We start from the raw sequence: 26239 nt of genomic DNA on the forward strand, positions 1-26239 counted from the left end.
TGTGTTATCACAGAAAATAGGAATGCAATCAAATTTCATACCTAAGTCTCTTAGTTGTTGTTTAATCCAAAGCATTTGAGAACAACATGCGGCTGCAGCAACATACTTTAAAGCTACAATGTTTTGTTTCTTTGATCCCCAAGAGACTAAGCATGGCCCAAGGAACTGGACCATACCAGATGTACTTTTTTGATTGACTAAGTCTCTAGCATAATCTGCATTTACAAAACCTTTTAGCTCATAAGAATCACTTCTAGGATAGAAGATACATAAATCATCAGTTCCCTTCATGTATCTTAAAATCCTCTTTACTGTAGTTAGGTGAGATTCCTTAGGATTTTATTAAAACCTGGCACACAATCCAACACTGAAAGCAATGTTAGGCCTACTAGCAGTTAAGTATAATAAGGAACCTATCATACCTCTGTACATCTTTTGATCCACACTGGTTCCTGTTGGATCATCATCCAGTCTTGTGCCTGTTCCCATAGGAGTATAGTTGGTTTTAGCCTGATCAAGGTTACACATTTTAAGCAGTTCCTTGACATACTTCTGTTTATGAATTGAGATTCCTTTCTCGGTCTGCTTGATTTGTAGCCCGAGGAAGAAGTTCAATTCTCCCATCATGTTCATTCAAACTCAGCACTCATGAGTTCAGCGAAGTACTTGCACAAGACATCGTTAGTTGCACCAAAGATTATATCATCCACATAGATCTGTACAACTAAAAGATCAGTTCCTTGGGATATTAAAAACAAAGTTTTGTCCACTTTTCCTCGTTTAAATCCGTTTTGTAAAAGGAACTTGGAGAGCCTTTCATACCAGGCTCTTGGTGCTTGCTTATGTCCATAAAGGGCTTTGTCAAGCTTGAAAACATGATTAGGAAATTTTGGATTTTCAAAACCTGGAGGTTGTTCCACAAACACATCCTCCAATAAGTAACCATTTAGAAAAGCACATTTCACATCCATTTGATAAAGTTTGAAACCCATGAAAGAAGCAAAGGCAATAAGAATTCTAATAGCTTCCAATCTGGCTACAGGAGCAAAGGGTTTCCTCGAAATCAATACCTTCCTGTAGATTGTAGCCTTTCACAACCAAATGAGCTTTGTTCCTTATGATTATTCCATACTCGTCTAGCTTGTTCCTAAACACCCATTTGAGTCCAATAACCTTCTTGCTCTTTGGCTTAGGCTCAAGATGCCAAACCTTATTTCTCTCAAAATCGTTTAGTTCCTCTTGCATGGCTACGATCCAGTCAGCATCTTCTAGGGCTTCTTAATGGTTTTGGGGCTCCATGATGGAAAGAAATGCATGGAACGCACAGAAGTTCCTCATTTGAGATCTTGTTTTAGTTCCTCTACCAATATCACTGATGATGAGATCAGTAGGATGGGAACCTTGATATTTGAAAGGCAAAGGTTGAAATTTCCTTGCTGGAACTCCTATTTGAAGAGCTTCTTTCTCTGTTCCTTCTGCTTCTTCTTCAACTATAGGTTCCTCATTGATCTGATCTTCTAGTGTTTCTGGTTGAGGAACTTCAACATTTTCGTGTTGATTCTGCACTGGAACATTTTTCTCTTCTCAGGCTTTCTTTTGGACTTCGTCCTCTTCTTCCCTGTTCCTTATCAATCCAATTTTGAAATCATTATTTTCTTGTTTCTGCACATTCATAAATGAGTTAGATTCATCAGAAATAATATGAATGTTTTCTTCCACACACAATGAGTTCTTATTATAAACTCTGTAAGCCTTGCTGTTTGAGGCATATGCAAGGAATATTGCTTCTTCACTTCTCTCATCGAATTTTCCTAGGTTTTTCTTGCCATTTTTGTGAACGAAACATTTACACCCAAAGGACCTGAGGTGAGAGATATTTGGTTTCCTTCCCTTGAATAGCTCATAGGGAGTCTTGTTAGTTATAGCTCTGATGGTTACTCTATTGACAATATAGCATGCCGTATTGAGTGCTTCTGCCCAGAAGTTCCTTGGTAGGGAGCTTGCAATCTACATTATTCTTGCCATGTCTTCCAACATTCGATTCTTCCTTTCGACCACTCCATTATGTTGAGGTGTTCTTGGAGCAGAGAAATTATTATTCATACCCTATTCCTTGCAAAACTCATCAAACTTTGAATTTTTGAACTCTATACCATGGTCAGATCTCAAGTGAATTATAGAGAATCCACTTGTTTTCTGTACATGCTTGGCAAATGCCACTAATTCATCAAATGTTTCATCCTTGTTAGAAAAATCATCCAAGTATATCTAGAGTAATCATCAACAATAACCAAGACATATTTCTTGCCACTCCCACTCTAGACTCTCATGGGACCACACAAATCCATATGAGTTAATTCTAATGGTTTTGTTGTGCTCACCATCTTTTTAGATTTGAAAGAGTTGCGGACATGCTTTCCTTTTACGCAGGCATCACAAATTTTATTGTTCAGGAAATTGATAGAGGGAAGTCCTACTACCAAGCTCTTTAACCTGAGCTTATCAATTAAAGAATAGCTAGCATATCCAAACGTTTGTGCTAGAGTAGAGAGTCATCTTCAATAACACTCAAGCATGTAAGGCTACTCTTTGGGATTGAGTCAAAGTATTTCCTTTCCTCGTTCCTTGTAGAATAACATTTCTTGATTTGTTATTGAAGATGTGGCATTTATCTGAAGTAAAGCTTACCATATTTCCTTGATCACAGAATTACAATACACTGAGAAGATTGTGCATCAAACCCTTGACAAGAACACATTTTCTATTGCATGGGAGGTGGACTTTCCAATTTTGCATTTAGCACTGATTTCTCCTTTCATGTTATCTCCGAAAGTCATAGTTCCTCCTGGATAGGCCTCTAGTGAAAGGAATTTTGATTTGTCTCCTGTCATATGCTTCGACCAACCACTGTCGAGGTACCATAGGTTGTTCCCCCTCACTAGGACCTACAAGAAAACTCAAGCGTTAGTTCTAGGAACCCCGGGATCCTTGGGTTCCTTTGAAGTTGAAGCAATATCAGTTTTCTTTACCCGCACTTGCTTAACATCTCTTTTATCATGTTCTATTTTCTTTCTACATACAACATGAAAATGTCAAGTTTTCCCACAAAAAGTACAAACTTTGCTACTAGGTAAATCCACATATTTTTTTCGTTTTCCTTTCTTTTTGGATTCTTAGCTAACTTCTTCAGTTCTTTTAAATTGGGCATCTTTGATCCATTTAGGAGTGATAGTAGGATTAATACTTCTATTTTTTCTATCCTGCAGTTCCTTTTCAAGACGATCCTTATGAGCTTTCAAATTATCAAGATCTATCTTGAGTTTTTCAAAATAAGCATTAAATTTCTACATAGGATCGTTAGAGGAACTGCTAGAGCTAATATCAGTATTGATAAGTTTGTATTGGGAAACTAGCTCTACATTTAATATGACATTTTCATGTATAACTCTTTCAAGCATTTCAGTCATTAGGAGATGTTTATCATATAGTTCTCCAAATGTGGTTTGAATATCATTGCATGTTGTTTCCAACCAGGCACTGTGATCTTTCCAGATTTTTAGAACATTTTGACATTTATCTTTCTGCATGCATTCATTGTTCCAATTTTCTTCCATTTCGATCAATAAATCAATTAGCACACCTTTAGACAAAGTTCTAAGCTGAGCAGGATTTAATTTAACATCACATACCTCCTTTTCGAGTTCCTTGATGATATAGGCTCTATTGTCATCTGATTTGACCATCAAGCATATGTTTGTGGTCTCCTCTTCTGGCTGATCCCCATCTTCTTCACTCTCAGAGTCACCCTAGCCAACGATCATTGCTTTCTTGACATCAGTCTTTGAGAAGGGAGTTTTGTACTTCTCTTTCCCTTGTTCCTTAGCCTTGCCTTTTTCCCTTCTCAATATCCCACTAGGGACAATCTCTGATGAAATGGTCTGTAGATCCACACTTGTGACAACCATAGTCAGGTTTGGTGTTGGAAGTCTTCTTCTGGAAGTTCCTTGAGTTCCGATTGTTTCTGTTGAACATCCCTTGAATCTTCTGACCAGCATTGCAGCTTCTTCTTTGTCCACTTCATAATCTTCTTGGTCAGCCTTCAGTGCCAGCCCCTTGTTCTTAAGTCCTTCACTATTACTAGTTCCCAAATGTAATTCATGAGTCATAAGCTCATCTTGAGGCAGACTTCTAAGCACCTTTCTCACTTGTTCATCTGTAGAAATTTTTCTACCAAGAGATACTAGCTCATTGATAATGTTAGTAGATCTAGTAAGCATTTCCTGTATAGACTCTTAAGGTTGCATCTCAAAACGTTCATACTTTGACATTAATAGGTCAATCTTTGAACGTTTGACTTCATTTCTTCCCTCGTGGGTTATCTGAAGTAAATCCTAGATTTCTTTTGCATTCTAGCACCCCATAACACGATTGTGCTCATGTGGTCCAAGTCCGCAATGAAGTAATTTTACCACTAAGGAATTAATTTCCATTTTGTCAAAATCTTCCTTTCCATATTCAGAAATAGGTTTAGGAACTACCTCATTTGCATAATTGGTTTTGGTTACTTCGAAATCTCCCACTTCGATAACCCTCCAGACCTGGTAATTCTCAGCTTTGATGAAGATCTCCATTCTGTTCTTCTAGTACGTGTAGAATTTCCCATTGAACATAGGAGGTCATTAAGTAAAGTATCCTTCTGCGAGTTTCTCATGAGTATTTATTATGCACCAAGATTTTTCCTCTTCAAGGTTGCCTGATTTCTAGAGGATTAGGCTTTGATACCAATTGTTACTTTAGAAAAATACTACAAGAGGGGGGTGAATTGTAGTATAGAGGAATTAGACAACTTTTTACGGAAATATAAAAACTAAGCTAAAGGAACTCAAAGTCACATAGAGATTTTAGAATGGAAAACTTCAGGACCACTAGGGATTTCAAGATAGATTCTTTACTAGAATAGGGAAATCAACCAATTACAAGCTAAAGACTCTATCTCAAGTTCCTCAATGAACTTGGAGTTCCCAGCAATAAGTCCCTCAACTTACTACTCTTCTCTTCTCTTTCTCTTCTCTCTCTTTCTCTTATGACTTCTCTTGAGTTCACACAAACTCCTGAAACCCCTAATTACAACTCTTAGAAAGAAATACTCTAATGAAAGAAAATAAGAAAGTTATCAACTAAAGTAGAATGCGACTCTTAACTCTTTGAAAACTTAGAAGATAAATAATATGATTGAGCAAGGTAGTATTTTCCAGAAAACCACTTCTATATTTATAGGAAACCATAGCTTGAATAAAACGCTACACTTACGCCACTAATGTTGCACATCAACGCCACTATCCTCCACCACTTTCAGTGCTTCAATCGTGTCCTAAAACTCAGGGCACGTTAAAGCAACAAGAAGAGGTTTCCTCGTTCAGTGGAGAAGATTAAAACCAGTAGCAGGTTTAGGAAGTTAGTTGGAGACAATTTGAAAAATATTTTTCTGAAAATAAAGATTTTCTTTCAACCAAGAAATCAGAAAAAGATATTTTTCATAAATAACTAAATGTCCTATAATTAAGCAATCTTTAAATTCTATCTTTTAATTAAACGTTTAAGCATTCTACTAAAGTATCAAAATCCTATTAACTCTCACTTACATAATACCTAAAATAAAAATACTTTAGACTTTATTAATTCTCTGAAGAAGTCTCTGCTTCGAGTCTTCATTCTCCAGCTTCTGTTCCTCCAAAGGAACACTGCAAACAATCTTTGCTTTTGACCTCCAGTTCCTTTGTCTCAAATAACTCTGTAACTTGGACTTAGGCTACATAGTCATGAAAAACATTAGTCCCAAATATAGGTTTGACTTGTGTTATCATCAAAACATCAAGGGCAACAATTGCATTTTTAAGACTTATCATCAAAACATCAAGGGCAACAATTGCATTTTTAAGACTTATGTAATGTCTGAAATTTTATTCTAATGGCTTGACTATTTTTTTTTATTATGCTATCTCCTAAATTTGGCAAATATTAGGCCATTTTAAGGGCCAAAACAATAGGTCCAATAACAGGCCCAATTTTTTAGGCCCAAAACGACAACCCAAAAAAAAATCGGTTTGGATTGGATTCGTTTCTGAAAACCGAATTATTTCTGTTTGGATTGGATTGGATCCAATCCGAATTCGGTTCCAAAAACCCGAAACTGAAATAATTCGGTTTGGATTCGGTTTGGCTAATAATCCAAACCGAAATCCGAACTTTCACCCCTATTTGTAGCTCTCCCCCCCCCCCTTTTTTTAAATTCATTTTGGGCTCTTAGGACGAGTATATTAATCCTTTCCACGGAAAGGATTTCATCAAATCCTTTTGGTAAAAGGATACTTTTAGGATTTTCATCATCCATGAGGATCCTTTTACCAAGGCAAAAGGAAGCCTAATAGGATGTTAATCCTAACCAATGCTCCTGTTCTTATGAGCTTCCTCCATTATGGAGGGGCGGAGAGAGAAAACTTAAAAATGGTGGCTATGGAGGGAGGATATAGAAAGCTGAGAGGAAGAGGAAGGTAACAATAACAGTAACGACGTACGAATTGAAATAATAGTGTAGCTCGAAATTTTTTATTTTGCTATTACTTTTAATTCTTTTTTGATGAGTTGGCACATTGAGATAAACATAAACTATTTATCTAGGAGATAAATGGAGGCTGCCTCATTTTAAGTTGCCTAGAAAAGTAGAAAACCAAATCCAATACGATTTAGTATGTGGCCTAGGCAATTCACAAACTAAATAAGCACTCTTAAGTTGATATTCATACTTGTACAAGTATTTAGTATATTATGATTGTATATGAAACATAATTAAAAGAAGGAAAAAACTTGCGTGAACCTGGTCCACAATAATCTGAGGTTTATTCGCACGCAATTGACGTTATATTAAGCATGTATAGTTACCCTAATTTTAACATAGGAACCTTTATTAAAACTTGTGTGACCTTTAATATTATTGTGAACCTGAAGTACGACGTTATGTTGAAGATAGTGACCCTAATTTTCATATAGTGACCTTTATTATTCATATTGACTACTATATAAAAGATTTCATTAAAAAAAACCTCTTATAGCCTTTATGATACCACAATATCTTTTATTTCAACATAATAACCGGTGCTTTCCGACGGAATTTCAGGGTTTTCCGAGGGATTTTTTCCGTCGTTGATTGGTTGTTTTCTAGTAGTGACCTTTATTTTAATATAATGGCCGTTTTTTTATTAATAAAACAACCATAATGTCTCTAATATAAGTGGTTCACAATAAATTAGTGTGAACCAGCTTCATTTAACAGTTTTTATTAAAATAAAGCAAACATGGTAAGAATATTACAAAGTAATTCATTTCTTATTGGTCTTGTGATATATATTTTTATTGCAATTGAAATATGTTTAACGCAGGTTTGTTACGTACTTTCTCCATTTCAATGTAGATACTCCGTAACATGTTTTGACTTTTGATATTATTCATAAACCTTACTTTGACTGACATTGTGAATTATAAATATGAAAACATATAGTCATGTGAGATCTTGTTAAATCTGTTTCAATGTGTACTTAATTTATATCAATTTTTAAATTTTTTTATAATAATATAAGTAAAGATATATTTTAGATTGCATTTATGCATTGGTAAACATGATAAATTAACGTGTCACTTAATTTGGAACGAAGAAAGTACACTTGTACTTTGTATATGCTAAATTGCTACTCTTTTTACTTAGTTCTACTTTAGCTCTTTACTTAGGTTTTTTTTTTCTTCTTCTCTACTTTAGCTCTTTTTATTATTTAACTTGATTACCTTTAATGACTTATATATTTAAATAATTTGACTTTTCAAATCTAATAGCCCCTTCGCAACAATAACCGTTTAATAATGGAGTTTTGGCTAATACCTTAACTTAGTTCATTATGGAAATTCAGGCGTTGTGACCTTCAGTCTTTATCAAGGTAGCTAACCCCAACCCTGAATTTCTAATTCGTTTATCAGGCACAACAGAGATCTAATTCGTTTCCTAACTTAGACCATAATCCCTAATCAAACAAGCTATATTGTGTTTTATGATAAACTTTTAGACAAAAAGTAATTTATTTGCAATATAAAGCTCGAGAGGATAACGTTCCCTCTTGATAGGAAACTTTATTTGAATAAAGGATTAAAAAACTCAAGTTAAAAGATAGATAAACATGGAGGATTCTAAATTATACTTTGCTTAAAGAGAGGTGAAAACCCAATCTATCTCTTAGTGCAAGTTCTTTACTCTAGAGAATATCTTCATGAATTACTATAAATAATTCTATAATTGTACACTCACTCTAAATGCTTTTTAAGATTCTCTAGGAAACCCAGCCTTCAAATTGTTCCCTAAGGCCCTATATATACATATTAGAGGGCTTGCATACCTTACTAACACTTTCTATGGCTTACAATGCCTTCTGACTTAGTAAATGGATATCATCCATTCCTTTTACAAAGATACTTTAATGAAGTAAACAGTAAAATTTTTTAAAACATGGCTACAGTAAAAGATGTACTAATTGCTTTAGTGGGGCTTACTTTATCATCATTTCTTGCACGTTTCCTTCATTTTGCTACCTATATAATTTTCATAGATAGGGTCCTCATTGACTCCCTCTTCTATGTAGAATTCTTGGATGCATTTAGCAATGTATGACTTATCCCAACTCCCAAATGACAAATATTTCTAGCAAGCGTTCTTAACCTTCAAAGGATAAGAATATCCCTACTTCAACATATGTAAGATGATCAAGAACTGATTCCCTATTAGATCCTCCTTCTTCCAAGTGAATTAGTATCCACGCTGGTGCAACTATTATTGTTTTATTTCCTACATGGATTATAGTTGGAGGAAGAATCAATTTTTACCAAGATACATTATAGAACCTACAAAAGAGGATTTAAGGAAAAGTTGTATAAAACAACATTTTTAGATTTTAATCTTTAACCTTGGAGAAATGAAGAAGAAGGAGGTGGGAAGAAGAAGAGTACTGCTAAACTTTGTGAAACTCGGCTTAACTCTCATTAAACAAGGAAAACCAATATATAGAGTACAAGCTAAATCTAGAGTTACCTTATCTTTGGTAACCTAGAAATTAGGAAACAATCACAAAGATAAACATATTTACCATAAACAAACTCTATCAAATATATTCTAATATCTCGGAAATATATCCGCAATACCTCCCTCAAGTTGGAGCACGAGAGTCGAAGATGCCCAACTTTGAAACCAATGAGTCCAGCAGAATTGTTACTAGAGAGAATAAGATCATCAACATACACTAAGACAGTAATCTGAATATTGCCTTTAGTACGTATATGTGAAAAGAGAATAATCAGAGTAAGATTGTAAGAAGTCGTACCCTTTCAGAGCTGTAACTAACTTCACAAACCAACAACGCGGAGCTTGTTTCAAGCCATACAACGACTTTCTCAAACGACACACCGGATTTGGACCCGAACTTTCAAACATCGGGGGCAATTTCATATATACTTCCTCCCCAAGATCACCGTGCAGAAAGGCATTGTGGACATCCATCTGATGAAGTTCCCAATTTTTACAAGCCGCAATTGCAATAAATGCCCGAACTGTGGTCATCTTCGCAACTAGAGAAAACGTTTCGCTATAATCGACACCTTCATGCTGATGATTCCAAAAAACAACTAAACGAGACTTGAGACGTTCAACATCACCATTAGACAAAAAATTTGTCTTGTACACCCATTATTGACTCCCTAGAGCCTTTTTGCCTAGAGGGAGTCGCTCCAGAGTCCAAGTCCCATTGTATTCTAGAGCCTGTATCTCCTCCTTCATAAACCTACACCATCCCTCGGATTTCATAGCCTCTTTAAGGGATTTTAGATCATTTCCACTTATAATTGCTACAAGAAACTTACGATAATTCACAGAAAAATTGTCACAATTTATATAATGTGCTAGAGGATAAGGGGTACCTAAAGGAGGAGTGGAAGACGGAGGAGAAGGCGACGTATTGTTAGAAAAAACGGAATAAGTCACGAAATCATGAAGTTTAACTGACGGAAACTTCTCATGATGGCCACGGCCCAACAAAACCGTGGGTTGCTGTTGTGTTGCCTCGGTGGAGCTGCCATCTTGTAGCACGACATGCTGCTGCTCGCTGGCTGGGCTACTTTCCACACCAGTGCTCGATGGATTTCCATCGGGTTGAGCAGTAGCTGGGGGCTACTAGTGCATGGCCTCGCCAGCGTGCGCTTGCTCGAGCTGCTATTGCACTTCCACACCAGCTCTTGTGGCTGTGTTGGGTGTAGTGGCAGCCTCGCCCCTATCCTGAGACCCTCTATTATCATCCAAAAATTTTGCATTGTCATCCTATAATTCATACTCGACGAAATCATCATGAACATCCCACCTTGACTCATAATCACGAGACGCAATATTGGTATCATCCGGGCAACCAAACAGAAACACATCCTCAATGAATTTAACATCACGAGAGACAAAAAAAACCTTAGACTCAAGATCCTACAACCTCCACTCTTTCTTCCCAAACGGATATCCAACAAAAACACATTTATACTCCTACTAGCAAATTTATCTCCATTAGTTTTCTGATTATGAGCAAAGCATAAGCACCTAAACGTCTGAATGGCATCAAATAAAAAAGAATTTCAAATGGAGTTCAATTTTGAAGTAAAGGAGTAGGAGTTCTATTATTCAAGTGAACTGCAGCAAGAATACACTCACCCTAAAAAATAAATTGGTAATTTGGCTTGAAATCTCAAAGCTCTCCCAACACTCAAAATGTGTTTATGTTTCCTCTCAACCTTCTCGTTTTGGTGTGGTGTACCCACACAAGATGTCTGAAAAATAATACCAGTTGTATTAAAAAAAAATCAAGTAAGCAATTAAACTCAATGCCATTATCACTTTGCATTGTACAACTTTAATTGTTTGGGAAAATTGTCTTTCTACCATAGTAACAAACGACAAAAACATACAAAACACCTCAGTTTTATAAACCAACAAATAAATCCAATCCGCTCTAGAATAATCATCAACAATAGTAAAAGTACCAAGGTCCGCACGACAAAACATGTCGATATGGACCCCATAAATCACAATGTACGTTCTTAAAAATTCTAGATGCTTTATTATCACGCAAAGGAAAACTATCTCTAGGATGTTTAGCACGCATACATACTTCACACCCTTTATCTAGACTTTCTTTACTACTAACAGTAGGAAGCAACTTAACCACTTTCTCGGAAGGAAGACCCATACGGCGATGCCACAACTCTAAATTAGATCTTGTGTCAATAGCGCCCACATGATGCACCAGATCCGATTTTCTAAAGTAGTACAATTTGTCCCTCCTAGCTCCCGTTCCAATCAGTTCCTTCGTTTGGTCTTATATAGCACACATATAAGAGTTAAATTGGACAATACAATTAAGGTCATCATTAAGCTGTGAAACTGAAAGTAAGTTGCAACTCAAATTCGGGACATTGAGCACTCTGGTAAGAGTAATCTTCTTCACCAAACGAACCGAACCAACAAGAGAAGTCAACACGGTTTCCGCGTTTGATAATCCAACGGGACATTCAAAATTCTTTGTGTCAAAAAGCCAAGATTTCTCTCCTGTAACGTGATGCGTAGCTCCGATGTCAATAATCCAAGAGGTATCATCAAACTTGCCATTCAAACGATTTTCAGAAATATGTTGAATTTGGATAACACTTCACATATGAATTAGGCAAGTACACATATACTATCAAAGATTTAGAATTTTAAATTGTACTTCACTGGATCATCATCTAAAACAACAATACACCTTCATATATAATACACCTCCATATATAGAGTTAACTACACAATTAGGCCCTAAGTTCTTACTTTTTTCACTCTTTGGGTACTCACTTTTTTTTCACTCTTTGACGACTCTAACCAATTTTCCAGCCAACTAACCCCCCTCTAACTCACCATTAACCTAAGCTAATTAAAAATTACTTTATTTATTTATTTCTTCTTTCAAAAAAAAATAATTTTTTTTAAACAAAAAAAAAACTGCATTAAATTATATCCATCCTCAAGCCCAGAATAGGGGAGTGGGAGTTCTGCAATGGCTCCACCGCTCGAGTTAATTCCTCTTCATTTTTCACCACCATTTTTTTCCCTAAACAACCATCGATTGACCATAACCTAGTGTTAGAGGGGTCAAATTAACACATAATTCAAGCAATTTTGCGACAATTAAGATCAAAAATTTCAGACCATCCCTTGTTTTGAGTAACCAACCCTTAATTTTTTTATCAAACCCTAGCATTAATTCGCCTAACACAAGCCACATTTAGATCAAACAACAAAAAACACATCTAGAAAAACCACACAATAAAGTTAATTTTAAGGCAAATAGCATAGCAAAGTGTTTTTATCCCAAAAAAACCAAAACCCTAAGTCGTGAAATCCACTATTTCATAAAAAAAAAAAAAAAAAAAAAAAAAAAAACGATTTAATGAAGAATAAAACAAAAACAATATTGTAGAATCGTATATACCTTAGTTGTTGGAACGAAATCGTTGTCTTTTCCCCAATCTAGCTGCAATCCACAAAAAATTTCGTTGTTGAAGCTTCAATAACACACTTCAAAAGAAAAGAAAAAAACTAATAGGGGAAGGGGTAGTTAATTTCTCACATTTCAATTTGCATCATTATAACCTGTACTTCAAAAAAAAAAGTAAAAAAAAAAAAACAAAACAAATCCAGTTAAGTTAACCCAAGGCGCTATCTTTTTAACCCAAGGGACTATCTTTTGTTGATGTATTTATTTAATTTGGCTGGATTTTGGGTTTAAGTGCCCAAATGGTGAAAAAAAATAGAGTACTTAAACGGTGAAAAAAAGTAAGAAGTTAGGGCCTAATTATAGGAAAATTTAACAGGAATAATTCAACCTTTTGTCCGTTCTCCAATATTAATCCCACCTTTTGATTATTCCTCGTTAATCCAACCTTTATACCCCTTCTTCCCATATCATACCCAAATGACTGGTTACCTAAACAACTGGTCATCCCTTCCATCTCCTTCCTCTTACCATTTGCCATCATCTTCCTCCATTACCACCACCCAAAGCTCCACCTCCATTTTATCTTCCCCTTCAATTCTTTCTTCCTCCTCCCCCAACCACCCCTGCCCCTCCCCCCTAGAAGATATGCCACTGCCCGTCCCCCTCCTGCTGACCGTCCACACATCACAACCACCGTCGCAACCAAATGCACCAGCCACCGCTGCTTCCATAGCAACCCCTGCCATCACCGTACAAATAGCCACGACCCCCCTTCTCTCCGTAAAGGGTGGTGAATGGAGGAAGGTAGGGGAGCAGAAAGGGGGAAGGAGTTCAGCCCCCCAAAACCCACCGCCACACCATCGAAATAACCCCTCATCCTACACAACCGTCGAACGCGTTGGTTTCCGAGAGGTTGGTTTGTGATGGGTGTGAGCGTGGGTTTCATTTTAATTGTACCGGGATTTTGCCGGGTTCGGCGGATGTGTGGGATAAGTGGGTTTGTAGGTTTTGTGCGGCGGTTGACGGCGAGGTGAGGGATGGTGGTGGCATGTGTGTTGGTGGTGGTTGTTGTAGGTTTGTGGTGGCTAGAGGAGGTGGTGTTGTTGGGTACATTACAGGGGAGGTGAAGTGGTAATGGCGAAAGAGGCCATGAAAGGAAAGGAGAGAGAAAGAAGGATGGTGGTGGCTATGGTGAATCTGGTGATGGGGGAAGAGAGAGAAAGAAGAAAGAAGGTTTTTTTTAATATTAAAATTAAAAAAAAAAAAGTAAATTAAAAAAAAAAACCAATTAGGAAGTGCCACGTAGCACTTATAAACGGTTGTACCGAATAGGAGACCTTCAAGGGTAGCTGTGAGAAAAAGGGGGCAAAGGTTGGATTTACGAGGAATAATCAAAAGGTGGAATTAATATGGGAGAACGGACAAAAGGTTGGATTATTCCTGTTAAATTCTCCCTAATTACATGGTTAGCTCATAATAATATTTCTATATCATTACCCAGAAAATCTTCTTTAAATTATTATAACAAATCATATGGAGTACATAACAAACGAAACTTAGTGTTTATATTAAATTGTAAAAGTTAAATGCGGAAAGAAGAATCACATCAGAATCTGAAGCTAAAAACATCTGTTAACATTCAAAGCCAGACTATATGTGCCCTTCCATCAGCAATCAAAAGTAGCCCATATGGAATCGTCCGGTGTCATCAATGAGAAGAATTCTGCAAAACAAGGTGCAATGTCAGTAGAATCCTTAAATCTTTATTTTCACCAACCAACAAGTAGTACATGAACCCAGAGAATCCATAAAATAACATATTTCCATAAGAAAATGTATGGAGCATTTTGCTTGTTAATTAATCAATGGCTAGGAATGCATTATTTTATAAAATGAGAGACAACTAAACAGAAGTAGAATAACTTTTTGAATAAATCTCAATTCATACGACAAATCCAAAGTTCACTGGTGACATATGGTATGGCTTCATCAATCCAAGAAAGTTCCTGACTATCTTATGTGATACTTAACGCCAAAGCAATATCATGATCATCAAGTACATAATTTTCCCTTAGGGCATGCTTGTATTGAGGGAAACACAATAAATGAGTAATAAAAGTCATGAGGAAGAAATGTGAGTAGAGCCAATAGGAGGTGATTGATGGGATGAGGTGCTGGTAAAGGAAAAAAGGTATTGCTGGTATGAGGAAGAGGGAAGGATGATTGGAATTACTACACTCAGAGTGGGGGTAATGTTATCCACGATCACCCTAGGATAACTATTACCCTCAGTATTAGTTTCTCTTTTCCACTTCTCTCATCACACTACCATTTATCTCTTTTAAAACCACATCTTCTCACCTTCTTCAATTTGTTTGATCTTCACGACCCCTAACACATTACCTTCAATCCAACCATGCTCAAAGTGTGATATATCATCCAAGATTATTAACTTCACATGAGTGTCCTCTTTTAAAACTTCAAAGACAAACTTTCATGTAAAATGCCACTTGCCTGAAATCTCAGTCAACATTCCTCCACAGCAAAATTGCTGGTATTACACATTTGACAAAAAATTATTATCCAATGGTCCAAACTTTCGCAAAAGTGACCTTTATAACAGGAAAATAAACAGATCAGCAGATAACATTTTTTTTTTCCAGGGAGACCAGCAGTCAGCAAATAACATAACACCCCATATATATGGATGTTTCTGTAATTCAATTTCTTCCCAGGATAGGGATGGCAACTTTCCCTATAGGAAGCCTATGGTTGGTGCATTTCTAGCAGTAGCTTCAACCAATTAAAATGTACTTCCACTGTTTATTAATACTTGCAACTGTTTTACTTTTACGATTGTCAATGTAAAACTTTGACCATTAGAATCAATTGCATTTTATTAGACAAATTATACTTCGTAAGAAATTGATATTCTAAAAATATACATTGAGACTATTCTAAAAACATTTTACTCCCTCCGTTTTCCTGAACACGTATGCCGATGCAAATCTTTGATCAATTATATCTTTAATTACTAATAAGTATAAATTCTAACAATTGAAAATTAATAATCTATTCATTGAGACGATTCCAACAAATACCCACAAGACTATTTTTTCTTATGTATAAATCACAAACATTAGTCAAATTAGGATAAATGAATAGTGCAAAAAGTAGAAATGGAACAAGTGTTTAAAAACGGAGGGAGTATATAAATAACATTTCCTATTTGTATACTCCAAATTAGCATAAATATGTGGTCAAACTTGGTACTCTGTACATGAATGCCTGAATGGTGCTAATTTTAAAGCGTTGAAAGTAATACCAAAACAGAGGAAGTATAGCATGAAGAAAAGTTGTACAAGTTTTAAATTCTAAGTGAAATAATATAGTCATCAATATCTTCAATTGGGATAGAGAAACTTTCAATTGAAACACTCAAATATCATGATATTTCGCAATCACCCAACACTGCACCACTTCAAGGACCCAACCTTGCGGGCTCATGAGGAGCAACTAGAATCTAGCAGGCCAACTCCTAATTTCTAAATGTTCTTGTAGCTTTGCTTAGACTATCTAACAAGTAGATCCTACCATCTTCAACCATCTTGCAACATCTATATATTGCTTCTGAAAAAATAGTTCAATAAAGACTTACCAATATATAGGAACCACCTGATAACAATCCCTTATCCCACTACAGCAACAATGTGGAGAAACGGGTTAAACATAAGTAGCCAAAATACTGGTGAACCAACACAAACTCGTGCAGTCCATTAGAAATGATATTGCAAGGCATAACAAAAGTAGAACCCCAAGTCCCAACAACCTATAATAACCCATTGGCCTCACTTAGGCACAAAAATAATGACCTAATGTTATTCAGTAGCAGGTTCTTAAATTGCCACCAAAGCCTAAAACACTATCAATGACATGAGCACTATACATCAGGCTCAAACATCCACTCAGCTCTTGCAGTCATGGAACAATAGTGCATCAAATAATATCTAGAGCACCAAGATATTAGATTCCGTGGACATAATAGATCAATTAACCAACCTTAAAACTCTTTAATCACCAAATGAAATGCTCCCATTTCTTGCATGATTAAGCTGCCAAAACCTAGCCTTTTTAGGCCCTTGCTCCTCAATTAGCATTCATAATAAGAGGTCTTAATATATCGATTTAGTACTGTTTCAACCAACAATTTGAGATTTCATCAATGTTATCTAACCCACTTCGTGACCAGAATCAAACTTGCTAGCCAGAGATATATACTTCTCCATTCTCTTTTGATTAACACTTAAATTTTTGGGAAGTTCCATAAGTAGCAACATTACTTTTACATCTCGAGTTCTCTCAATCTATTACCACATTTTATAGGTCCCTTCCAAATATCTCTTGATTCTCAACCACTCAAGAAAGAATCTAACTGCAATAGTAAAAATCTTATCTATATAAGGAATAAGTTTAAAACATTAAGACAGCTATCGAATCTCAAAAATGCCAGTACTACATATAGCATGAAGTAAAATAGATATACCTTCAATAAAACTTCATGGTATGACTAAAAAAGTAACAGAAAGCCACCTGCAAGAAAGCTTCAAGAGACAACACCAGCAGCACTTTTTATTGTATTAAGATCAAATATTTCTATCCAGTAGCCATCAGGATCCTTTATAAATGCAATCCCTTTCATTTTGCCTGCAAATATATTCACCACAAGAGAAGTGAGAAACCTACTCACTATTCAAAGTATCATAGCTAACCCTAGTGTAGTACCAACAGACTATTCTCAAAACATTACCCACAATACTTCCTTACATCCAAAGTATTCAACCTAAAAAGATCAAGATTTTGACATATTCCTCAAACAAAACATGATAATCATAAAATGATCAAATTTATGAAATAAAAAACCTACCATCATCAGGCTTCTTTACAAACTCCACACCCAACTGTTCAAATCTCTCGCATGCCTTGTAAGTGTCATCAACGGTTATCCCTATGTGCCCTGTGAGCAAATACAGATACGTTTGTTGCTAAGAACTTAACAAACATAAATCAAAGCTGAATGCACCAGGATAGAAAGAGCTACGATAAAATGAGGCCAGTAAATGGAAAAGAAAATTGGTTTGAAACAGGGGCAGAATGGCAGATCTAAAAATTTTAAAATGTTTGCAGTGATATAAAAAACAAGAGAAAACAGATTTCAGCTTTCCCCCCCCCCCAAAAAAAATGAGGCCAAGGACCCCAAAACATTAAGGAATTCTGTTCATTACATTAATTAACCAAATGTACAAAATATGACCACGACCATAATCAACCAACCACAACCTAAACTATTGACTGTACAATAAGAAAAGCAAAGAATATGAGAAATCCCCCTCACCACATTTCCTTGGTTCTTTATTTGGGGGCAATATATGTAATGATAGTAGATTAAATTAATTAGACTATTAAGAGTTAAAAGTGGAAATTGTAACACATTTCATTATTAATCTTCCCAACTTTTTAAAAACTCACTTAATTTACATAATGAACAAGGGTTTGCCCTTATTTTTAAAAAAGTGACAAGTGCACCCAAAAAAAAATAATTTGTTTGAACGGTCTCATAGGGGCTTCAATTGATAACTACCATTAACACTAGTCAGGGTTAGCCCCAATAACGAAAAACTCCTCATGATCAGTTGTATGATAAGTTTTGTGCCATCAATCAATGTATAAAGAGACTCAAGGTGCACCAAAGTGATAGGGATCTCCTTGCGCCTTAGGTCATTGAAATGAGACACACTTAATAAAAAAGCAAAAAAGATTTAGGGGAAAAAAAATTGTGAGCCTCTAGTGTGCCTCATAAAAATGGCCTCACCCAGACCAAGAAAGGTGTACGGCCAGGTCTCCTTGCCCCTAGGCATGCCTTTATATACACTTCATCATAGGATTCTTGTTGTCCTCTAGTTTTTTTGCATTTAGATACGAAAGTAAAAAAGCCGATTTCTGTCCTTGTGACAAATAGTTGACCATCACTTCATCACTAAAAAATTGTATTGATGAAGAAAAGAAGGTAGAATGAACTTTAGTCATTAATTATGTCTCTTTTTCTTAAAAACCACGTTAAAATCTCATGTACATTGACCTTCATTAGTTTAAGATAGAAAAAATAAATATAAGGCTAATAATAATTTCATCATGACAAAAAGACATTTATATTTGATTAAAGACCTGGGACAAAGTAACTTCAATTTTTATTCTTATTCCTTGCGAAAACATTGTCTATTTTTAGTTTGAAACTACAACTTCACAAGTTCACAAAAAGTGATGAGTAAAAAAATATCTTATATAAGAAGCAGTCAAACTACCATTTTAAGCACATATGCCAAAGTAGTTGGCTTCCAATGCGGTGCACAAACTAACTGATTGACCAAATTATCAAGCAAACTAGAGCCCTGAGAGTCTGACTCTGGTGATAGAGATCGTGGAGCATAAGAGTGGTCTTGCTGATCCCTAATTAATACCAAGCATAAATCTACAAATTTGAGGTAGCAAGAAGTGGTCCTATATAGATATATGGAAAGTTCAGATTAACATTACATCAAACAGAACCGCCCAGAGAACATCTAGCATACAGGTAGCTTTCCCAGTACATATTTCCACCATTGAGAAAACGGTTTGTTGTTTCTATTTAAATCTGCACAAAAAGTTTGTCTCCAACAATAGCTTGTACTAAGCTACTAATCCTACGCAACTTACCAACTTTATTAAAATCAATCCTACTTGACAAATTATTTTTAAGTTTTCATTTCTTGGTGGGATGAGAGAGTTGTTCCTCAGAAAGAGCATGTTGAGGTTGACATCAATTTATAAACTTTCTATTGAAGTTATACCACAACGCAATAGCAATACATGAACCATACTGGCACTCACCTTGTACCAGTTCTCCAAAACAAAATAAAAAAGGCAAAAATAAACTACAGATGACAGAGTAGGGAAAAAAAAAATCAAGAGCCCACTGGGATTCAAAAATCTGTATCTCAGTCAAGAAACAAGACAAACTCTAAGGGAAAAATATCATACCAAAGCCGCGAGGCTCTGAGTTTCCATTGTGATAACCTTTGAATTCAGGATCACTCTCTGTGCCCCAGTTGCTGAGAAGTATACCGACATATTAGAGGTAAATAGGAGGGCAAAAGCAGTAGCAAGCAGTTGGTCATAAAGAATCGGCAATTGCAACATATAGCACTCACTGAGTAAGTTCAACTGTAGCTTTCTTACTGAAGGTCCAAACAGTTCGGTCTACTGGATCACTAGGAGCTGATGAAGGATCCTACAGCAAGCAAATCTAACATCAATCACAGACACAGCTCATTGACTGAATTCAAGAATTTTGCTCCAAGATGAAAATAGTTCTGACACAAGTTCCCTCTTAAATGTAAGTACCTTCAATATTGCATTATCATATAGAAAATTGTTCAGGCAAAGAAAAAGAAATTAATGTAAGCTTTTTCATAGAAATTTATCCCTAATTGCCCACTTTTATTTACAACATTTACCATAAATGGATAAGATATAGTAGACTAATTGAATAAATAAACAAGGCATGGAACATAAATTTAGGTCCTTGAGCCCTTCATCTCAAATAATTGGCAAGAATACTCGAAAATAAGGAAAATTCCAAATGGCAAGCTGCAAAATATTTTAGTCAAAGATAGGCATCCCTATTACCTCATATCCCATGAAGTACAAGCTAAATTTCATCTCAGCAAAATCCAATCTCTTCAGAAGTCTGCAGAAAAAGTACAAACATTTTTAATATTGGTAAAACAACTTTATAAGCATAGATCGAAATCTTTTAAGCCCACATATTGACAAATGGCAAAAAAATTAAAGGGTTAAAACCCACAAGCAAAGGAGTTTAAGCAATACTTGTAAAACAAAGGCATGCTACTGTGAACATGGCATAACAATGAGGTAATCCAAGAGATTTTTAATTTGAGATTCAGTTAACTAAATAAACTATTGCCCAATATACTTGATCCAAAATGTTCCACCTGTCAGTATATACTCAAAAGACAAAAGATTAAAACAACCAAAACTTCTAATTTAATTAGTGATGCTTGGATTGCTTGCAAGTTACAACCATTCCAGAGTAACAATTTGTCACAAGCTACAAGACTGTGCACGCCTATTGTCACTCGCTCAACCTGAGTTAATGATACTTTTGAACCCCAAACAAAACTAACTAGTTTACAGTGAAGGTGTAAGGCAATATAACTAGCATAACTACCTGCATTAACATGTTTTGTTGCACAAGAGTGGTTATTGTTCTTACTTTGTGATTCCTAACACACCTAATAACCAATTAGCAACTAGGCATTATTCATCTGCAACAACTCTAATTAATCCCAATTGCAATGTCATAAAGCATAATGCTTCTCTCTTTCTCCGTCATATTCATACCTGCCCTAACCATCCTCTAAATCCTCCCTCCATTTCCCTCTCCCCCCCCCCCTCTCTTGCAATTCTCTGTCCTACCCTTTTCAATCTCCCTCATAACCTGACACCAAAATTGATAAAAGCATACAGGTAACATTGGAAAGTGACTTTACTAAATCCCAAGAAAACAAAATTCATGATGCCAAAAATCCTGAAATGCAAAAGGAGCATACTTAAACATATTCACTTTATGGATTTTAGATTTTGGGATGGAAACCTAGAAATCAAACAGGTTCTGGACTATTTTCATCATATTATTCATGAACAGGACAACAATCAAACTAGAACAGTTCCAGTGCATATGGCTCTTTACACAAAGGATGATCATTATTCTCTTAGAATTGGACATCATTTTGTCAGCTGGAGAAAATAGCGCACTGGCTTCTCCCTTGGCTAGTAACAGCTACATTTGGAGGAAGATACGGGATGCACAAGTGCCCTGGAAAGGAAGGTCTCTATCTAAAGGCTTTGTAAAGGTTCCTCTAAAAAAAAGAAAAAACGGCTTTGCAAAGGAGCCTTCCAAAAAAGAGGTAACATTAAAAAGCATGTGTCCAGTGAAAATTGCTGGTTGTGGCAGGTGTCATTGTGCAATCGAGACTGATATTCATAGAGTGGGAGACTCCCTGCTGCAGACCAAGCCTGGGCAGTAGCAATCTGATTGGAGTTGCAGAAATTAGTGGATTATTAATATTAGTGAAGTCCTTTGGCTAAATCCTGTTTAAGGAGCTACATTCATAGCGATGGTCAGGTTAAAGATCGCTCACTTACTGGCTAATATGCCTTCGTATGACTCTATGAGACTACAACTTGTTGCGCGTTTGAAGGGTGTCAAGATACTGATATGGACATTGTATTAGAATACTTGTGCGTTTCAAAAGTAATGAATTAGCCCCACCTTGTTTTATAATTAAAAAAAAAAAAAAAAAAAAGTAACCACCTACTTTTTTTTTTCTTCTTAATTTTCCAAGTTTATTCTAATATCACTAATTGTCCAAATTTATTCTAATACTTCGTATATCATTATCCTATAACATTGATAACTCAAAGTAACAATCAACAACCAAATGCGGAAGTTCAATAATGATTTTATCCGTAACATAACATAATTACAACAAAGTTTAACCAAGATATTCATAAAATTCCTAAAACTCTACATCTTAAGCAGTTCAAGCACACAAATTGCAAAGACTATTGTTAATCATCAAGCAAAATAACTTACGACATGCCCAGCACACGAGAATAGAAATCCAAGCTCACTTTCGGGTCCTTAATTCGAAACATCTGGGAAAAAAAAAAAAAAAAAAAAAGATATATATATATATATCATAAAATTCATAAATCAAACACTATAACATCACAAATCAAATACAAAATTCATAAAAATAAAGATTGAACTATACAGTTTGCTGCATAATATAACCCTTGGTAGCATCATCAGGTGTAGAATGAAGACCAGGATTGTTAGAAACAGCCTCCTTGGGTTCCGATGACGCCGCCGCCATTGATGAAGTGACTGAAAACGATCGAGTTCGATTCCTTTGCTGCAAAAGAAAAAATAAATTGAATTCAAAAGAAAACGAAGACCAATTTATAAAAATTGATAGTGAAATTTGAAATGAGGTTTTGATTTTACAGAAGAATGATGATACTAATCAACCTGGGTAAGATTAGAGAGGAGAGAGAAAGAAGATGAAGAATCTAATTTAGCAGAGAAGGTGGTGAAGCTACGAATTAAGGGAGGGGAGATTCGAGAGATGAATATAGAAGAAGAAGCCATTGGAGTGATAACTGAAAAGAGTGTGTGATAGTGTTTACCTTGATGATGTCACAATTCACAGTTTTACATTATTGCTCCTTCAATTTACTTTTATGGGGCGGTTGGTAGGAGAGACAGGGATAAAAAGGATAAGATCAGGATAGAAGGATAGGATAATAATTGTAACAGTTTTACTTTTGCACTTTTATATGTTTCATTTCACTATGTTTGTTATATATATATATAATGAAACTAATACTAAAAATAAAAAATAAAAAAATTGTCATTTAATACATTTTTGGATTAGGGTGAACTACTAGTTAACAAGTTTGCTACTCTTATTTGCCCAAAAAAAAAACCTAACCTCTATCCTTTCTCCTAAACCCTTAATTTTTGAGGGGCTTTCATCGGATCTTGCCGGTGAAAAGTGTTTTGGGGTTTTTTGAAATCCCTCGGGATAGTGGTCTTGAACATGGCCGAATGGATGCGGACACCTGCAAAATAACGAATATTCTGTTTAACGGAATATTCGCCTCCGACGATCAAGTTAGTGATCGAAAACGGAATAAGTATAGAGAGAGAAAGTAGAGAGAAGTTGGAGCTTTTAGTGCTCTTAAAATGATATGTTTTAATCTACCCCTCCCACCATAAATGATTGGGGTATTTATAGGGTTGAGAAAGTGTGCCCTCTAGGTTTTGATAACTTAGGATGGCGTGCTCTGATTAGCGGCGCAATCAGGTGAAGGCACATGTCCATATGGGACGCCGTTTTGCTTGACACGTGTCATCTTCATAAAGGGACACGTGTCGCCCTTTAATTGGGCCACGTGTTAGGGTATTTTTTACCCTAAACATTTGCCCTTTAGAGGGGGTGACTCATACCATACGGGTCGCCTCCTCTGATCTTTTACTCATCCAGTCTCGTCCGAATGTCGGGCGGATGGAGCATTATCATTGGTGGAAGACGGACGTTGTCGTCCGTCCATCAGAGGGGTTTCTCCTTTGGGTTGTCTGCCTTGTTTAGTCCGCCAATGGACTTTGAGTCTTAAAATCGGGCAGACGGGTTGTGACGAATGGCTTGAGGGAGACACCTGTCATCCGTATATGGCAGAATGACGGTTCAAATTCCGCTGACCTGGCTGTCTATTTTGACGCGCCGTCAATGTGTCTGTACCTTTTCCCGTCTTATATGACGAAGCGGTTTTTTAACCGTTCAGCTTCTAGGTTAACTTTTTTTCGAAAGTTAACGTTCGAACTTCTGGGCGGGAAAGATGGTTTTACCATTTTGCCCTCATAAATTTGGTCTATAAATAGAAGTTGTTTGAGTTCATTTGGATAATTTGGAAACTTGAGTATTCTAGAGAGAAAGTTATTTTCCTCCCAAATCTTCGAGAGCTCCGTCGTGTTCCTTAAGTTTGCGATCAGGTTTTTGAGTTTTCCGATTAACCTTCAAGATCTTCAAAGACTTTCAAACTTTACCTCTTCCTTTTTTCTTTTACTTGTTTTATTTTTATAAACACGAACTGACACAACACTCGGCTTCGTCCGTTTCTCCTCATGAGCCCGGCCGTTCTCTTGGGATTGAGGAGTCTAGAGTGGACGGGGACGAGTCCTCCTCTCTATGGAATGAGTCCATTTCTAGTGCGTACCAACTTACCCCCCACTTATTCTTCTCTGTCCCTGCAGTCGAGCATGGCACGTACAAGACAGACGTACGAAAAAGAGGCCGCCAGAAACCGAGACGGTAGTATGGTAAACCCTTTAGTCCCCTGCAATCCGAGTAACACGGACGTGGAGGACACAAATACAACTACTATTAGTGGTAGTGAATGTTCCGTGGTCGAAGTGACCACCTCTTTTGAAGAGCGCCAAAATTAGCAAGGCACTTCTTCCAGCATGGAAACGTCCGAGCGAAATGCGGAACCAAGCTTCTCACAATTCACAAGCTCAGTCTTGATGCCGTTTGAGCTGCCATCTTCTAGAAGGCATCCTTCCTCTTCTCAGGCAGACGCTGGGGCGTCCATCCAAAATCCTCAACAACCCCCAATCGAAACACTAGGTTTGGCAGGCCTAGAACTGACATCCATATTGTTGAACCGGTCGACCTGCCCCCTCGCAGCGCTCCTCCTTCTAGAAACTAGGCGGACACTTGGAGAAGGAAAGATAAGGGCAAAAGGCCCTTGGTGCCTGAAGGCACCATTGTTTCTGGAGGCGGCTAGGGCTCCAAGGAAGGGAGCTCGGCCGAAGCGCTGAGCTGGACATAGTGTTGTCCTCTAGATTTGGGGTCGCTCCTCAAGCTGCTGAAGGATAGGCTGAGAACCCGGACGCCGATCAGGTAGCCGAGGAACTAAACGCTGATAATTTCAAGGACCTGTACGGTTGGCGACACTGCCTTGACCTTCCTACACTTAAAGTTTGAGGAGTTCAAGAAGTTCCTCAACCTGGGAGAAGGCTACGAAATCATAGCGCCCACTCACTTTTACTCAGTGGCTGCCTGGGAAAGCAAGAGGCAGCGGAAGAAATGCTCAGCGTCTACCGTGCTGCTTTGGAAGTGGGTCTTCGCTTCCCTTTTCATCCGTTCATCCAACAGCTCCTGGACGAATACAACATTGCTATCTTCCAGCTGGTGCCGAACAGTTGGTTCAACATTTTTGGCTATCTGGTGACGTGCCTTCGGCAAGGCTTCAAGCCAGACGTTCCAGTTTTTTGTGATATACATTCCATGGTCCACCTGGATTCTGACACGGACGGGTGGTTTATTCCAAGCACCCAGAAAGATTATATGGTGGTGATGGATAGACCATCCAAGTGGCGAGATTGGAAACACCGATTTTACCGCATTAAGACAAAGGATGAAGAGTTTAACTGCGGATGAATCGATTTAATGCCGATCTAATTCAGCTCGGCCGCGGGCAACATAGACCTAGAAAGCCGCTCGTCCACCCTGACTTCATGCACTTACTTGTTTTTACGCTGAGTTGATATGTTAGGAAAGATTTCCTATCTGATTTTGCTCGAACGCTGTCTTTTATCTATGTTTGTCGAGTTGATTGGTGGTGTTCCTTCTCAATTTTACTTGGACACTTGTTCATTTCAACTAACTTTATCCTATTTCTTTCAGGCGGCCACTCCTACTCCTCGGACGAAGAGAAAGCAGCCGATTTCTGCTTTGAAGGACAGTTATTCGCCAGGAAGACAACAGCCTCAAGGGCTAAGTCTTCCACCAAGGTGGCCAAGGTCATGCCGCAGACTGCTTTGAAGCAGTTTGAAAGACAGCCACCCCAACTGTCACCTAGTGGGGTCTCTTAGCCTGTGGTGAAAGGAATGGTGTCCTTCCAACAACTGTATTATTCTGATAGAGGGTTCAGAATTATTACAGAGCTAATTCTTCAGT

General features: G+C 37.0%; 1 protein-coding gene across 4 annotated transcripts; it reads right to left on the bottom strand.

Annotated features, from left to right (window-relative positions):
- Positions 1-14078: 14078 nt before the first annotated feature.
- LOC110691730 (lactoylglutathione lyase-like) lies at positions 14079-23004 on the bottom strand. Of its 4 annotated transcripts, none has more exons than XR_002505336.1 (9): positions 22905-23004; positions 22490-22630; positions 22309-22370; positions 20319-20379; positions 19841-19920; positions 19671-19741; positions 17521-17610; positions 17140-17300; positions 14079-14319 (listed from the first exon to the last, which is right to left on the bottom strand). XR_002505336.1 is itself a non-coding variant. In XM_021868663.1 (9 exons), exons 1-8 carry the CDS (start codon positions 22864-22866, stop codon positions 17200-17202), a joined length of 726 nt encoding a protein of 241 aa, XP_021724355.1. In that variant the 5' UTR covers positions 22867-22898; the 3' UTR covers positions 14079-14319; positions 17187-17199. The 4 variants fall into 4 exon arrangements, 1 of the variants encoding a protein (XP_021724355.1); XR_002505335.1 differs by lacking the exon at positions 22905-23004 and adding an exon at positions 22747-22898; XR_002505337.1 differs by lacking the exon at positions 22905-23004 and adding an exon at positions 22723-22832.
- Between the last annotated feature and the right edge of the window lie 3235 nt (positions 23005-26239).

Source organism: Chenopodium quinoa, unplaced genomic scaffold (genome assembly GCF_001683475.1).
Source record: "Chenopodium quinoa cultivar QQ74 unplaced genomic scaffold, ASM168347v1, whole genome shotgun sequence".
Taxonomy (NCBI): domain Eukaryota; kingdom Viridiplantae; phylum Streptophyta; class Magnoliopsida; order Caryophyllales; family Amaranthaceae; genus Chenopodium; species Chenopodium quinoa.

What these genes read in the sequence shown, in the direction of transcription:
- LOC110691730 (XM_021868663.1), bottom strand. Translation starts at nt 22,866, where the DNA reads ATGGCTTCTTCTTCTATATTCATCTCTCGAATCTCCCCTCCCTTAATT. An exon ending in GCTACAGTTGAACTTACTCA is followed by an intron (nt 19,742 to 19,840) that starts GTGAGTGCTATA and finishes TATACTTCTCAG; the next exon opens with CAACTGGGGCACAGAGAGTG. An exon ending in CTCAGAGCCTCGCGGCTTTG is followed by an intron (nt 17,611 to 19,670) that starts GTATGATATTTT and finishes ATTTGCTCACAG; the next exon opens with GGCACATAGGGATAACCGTT.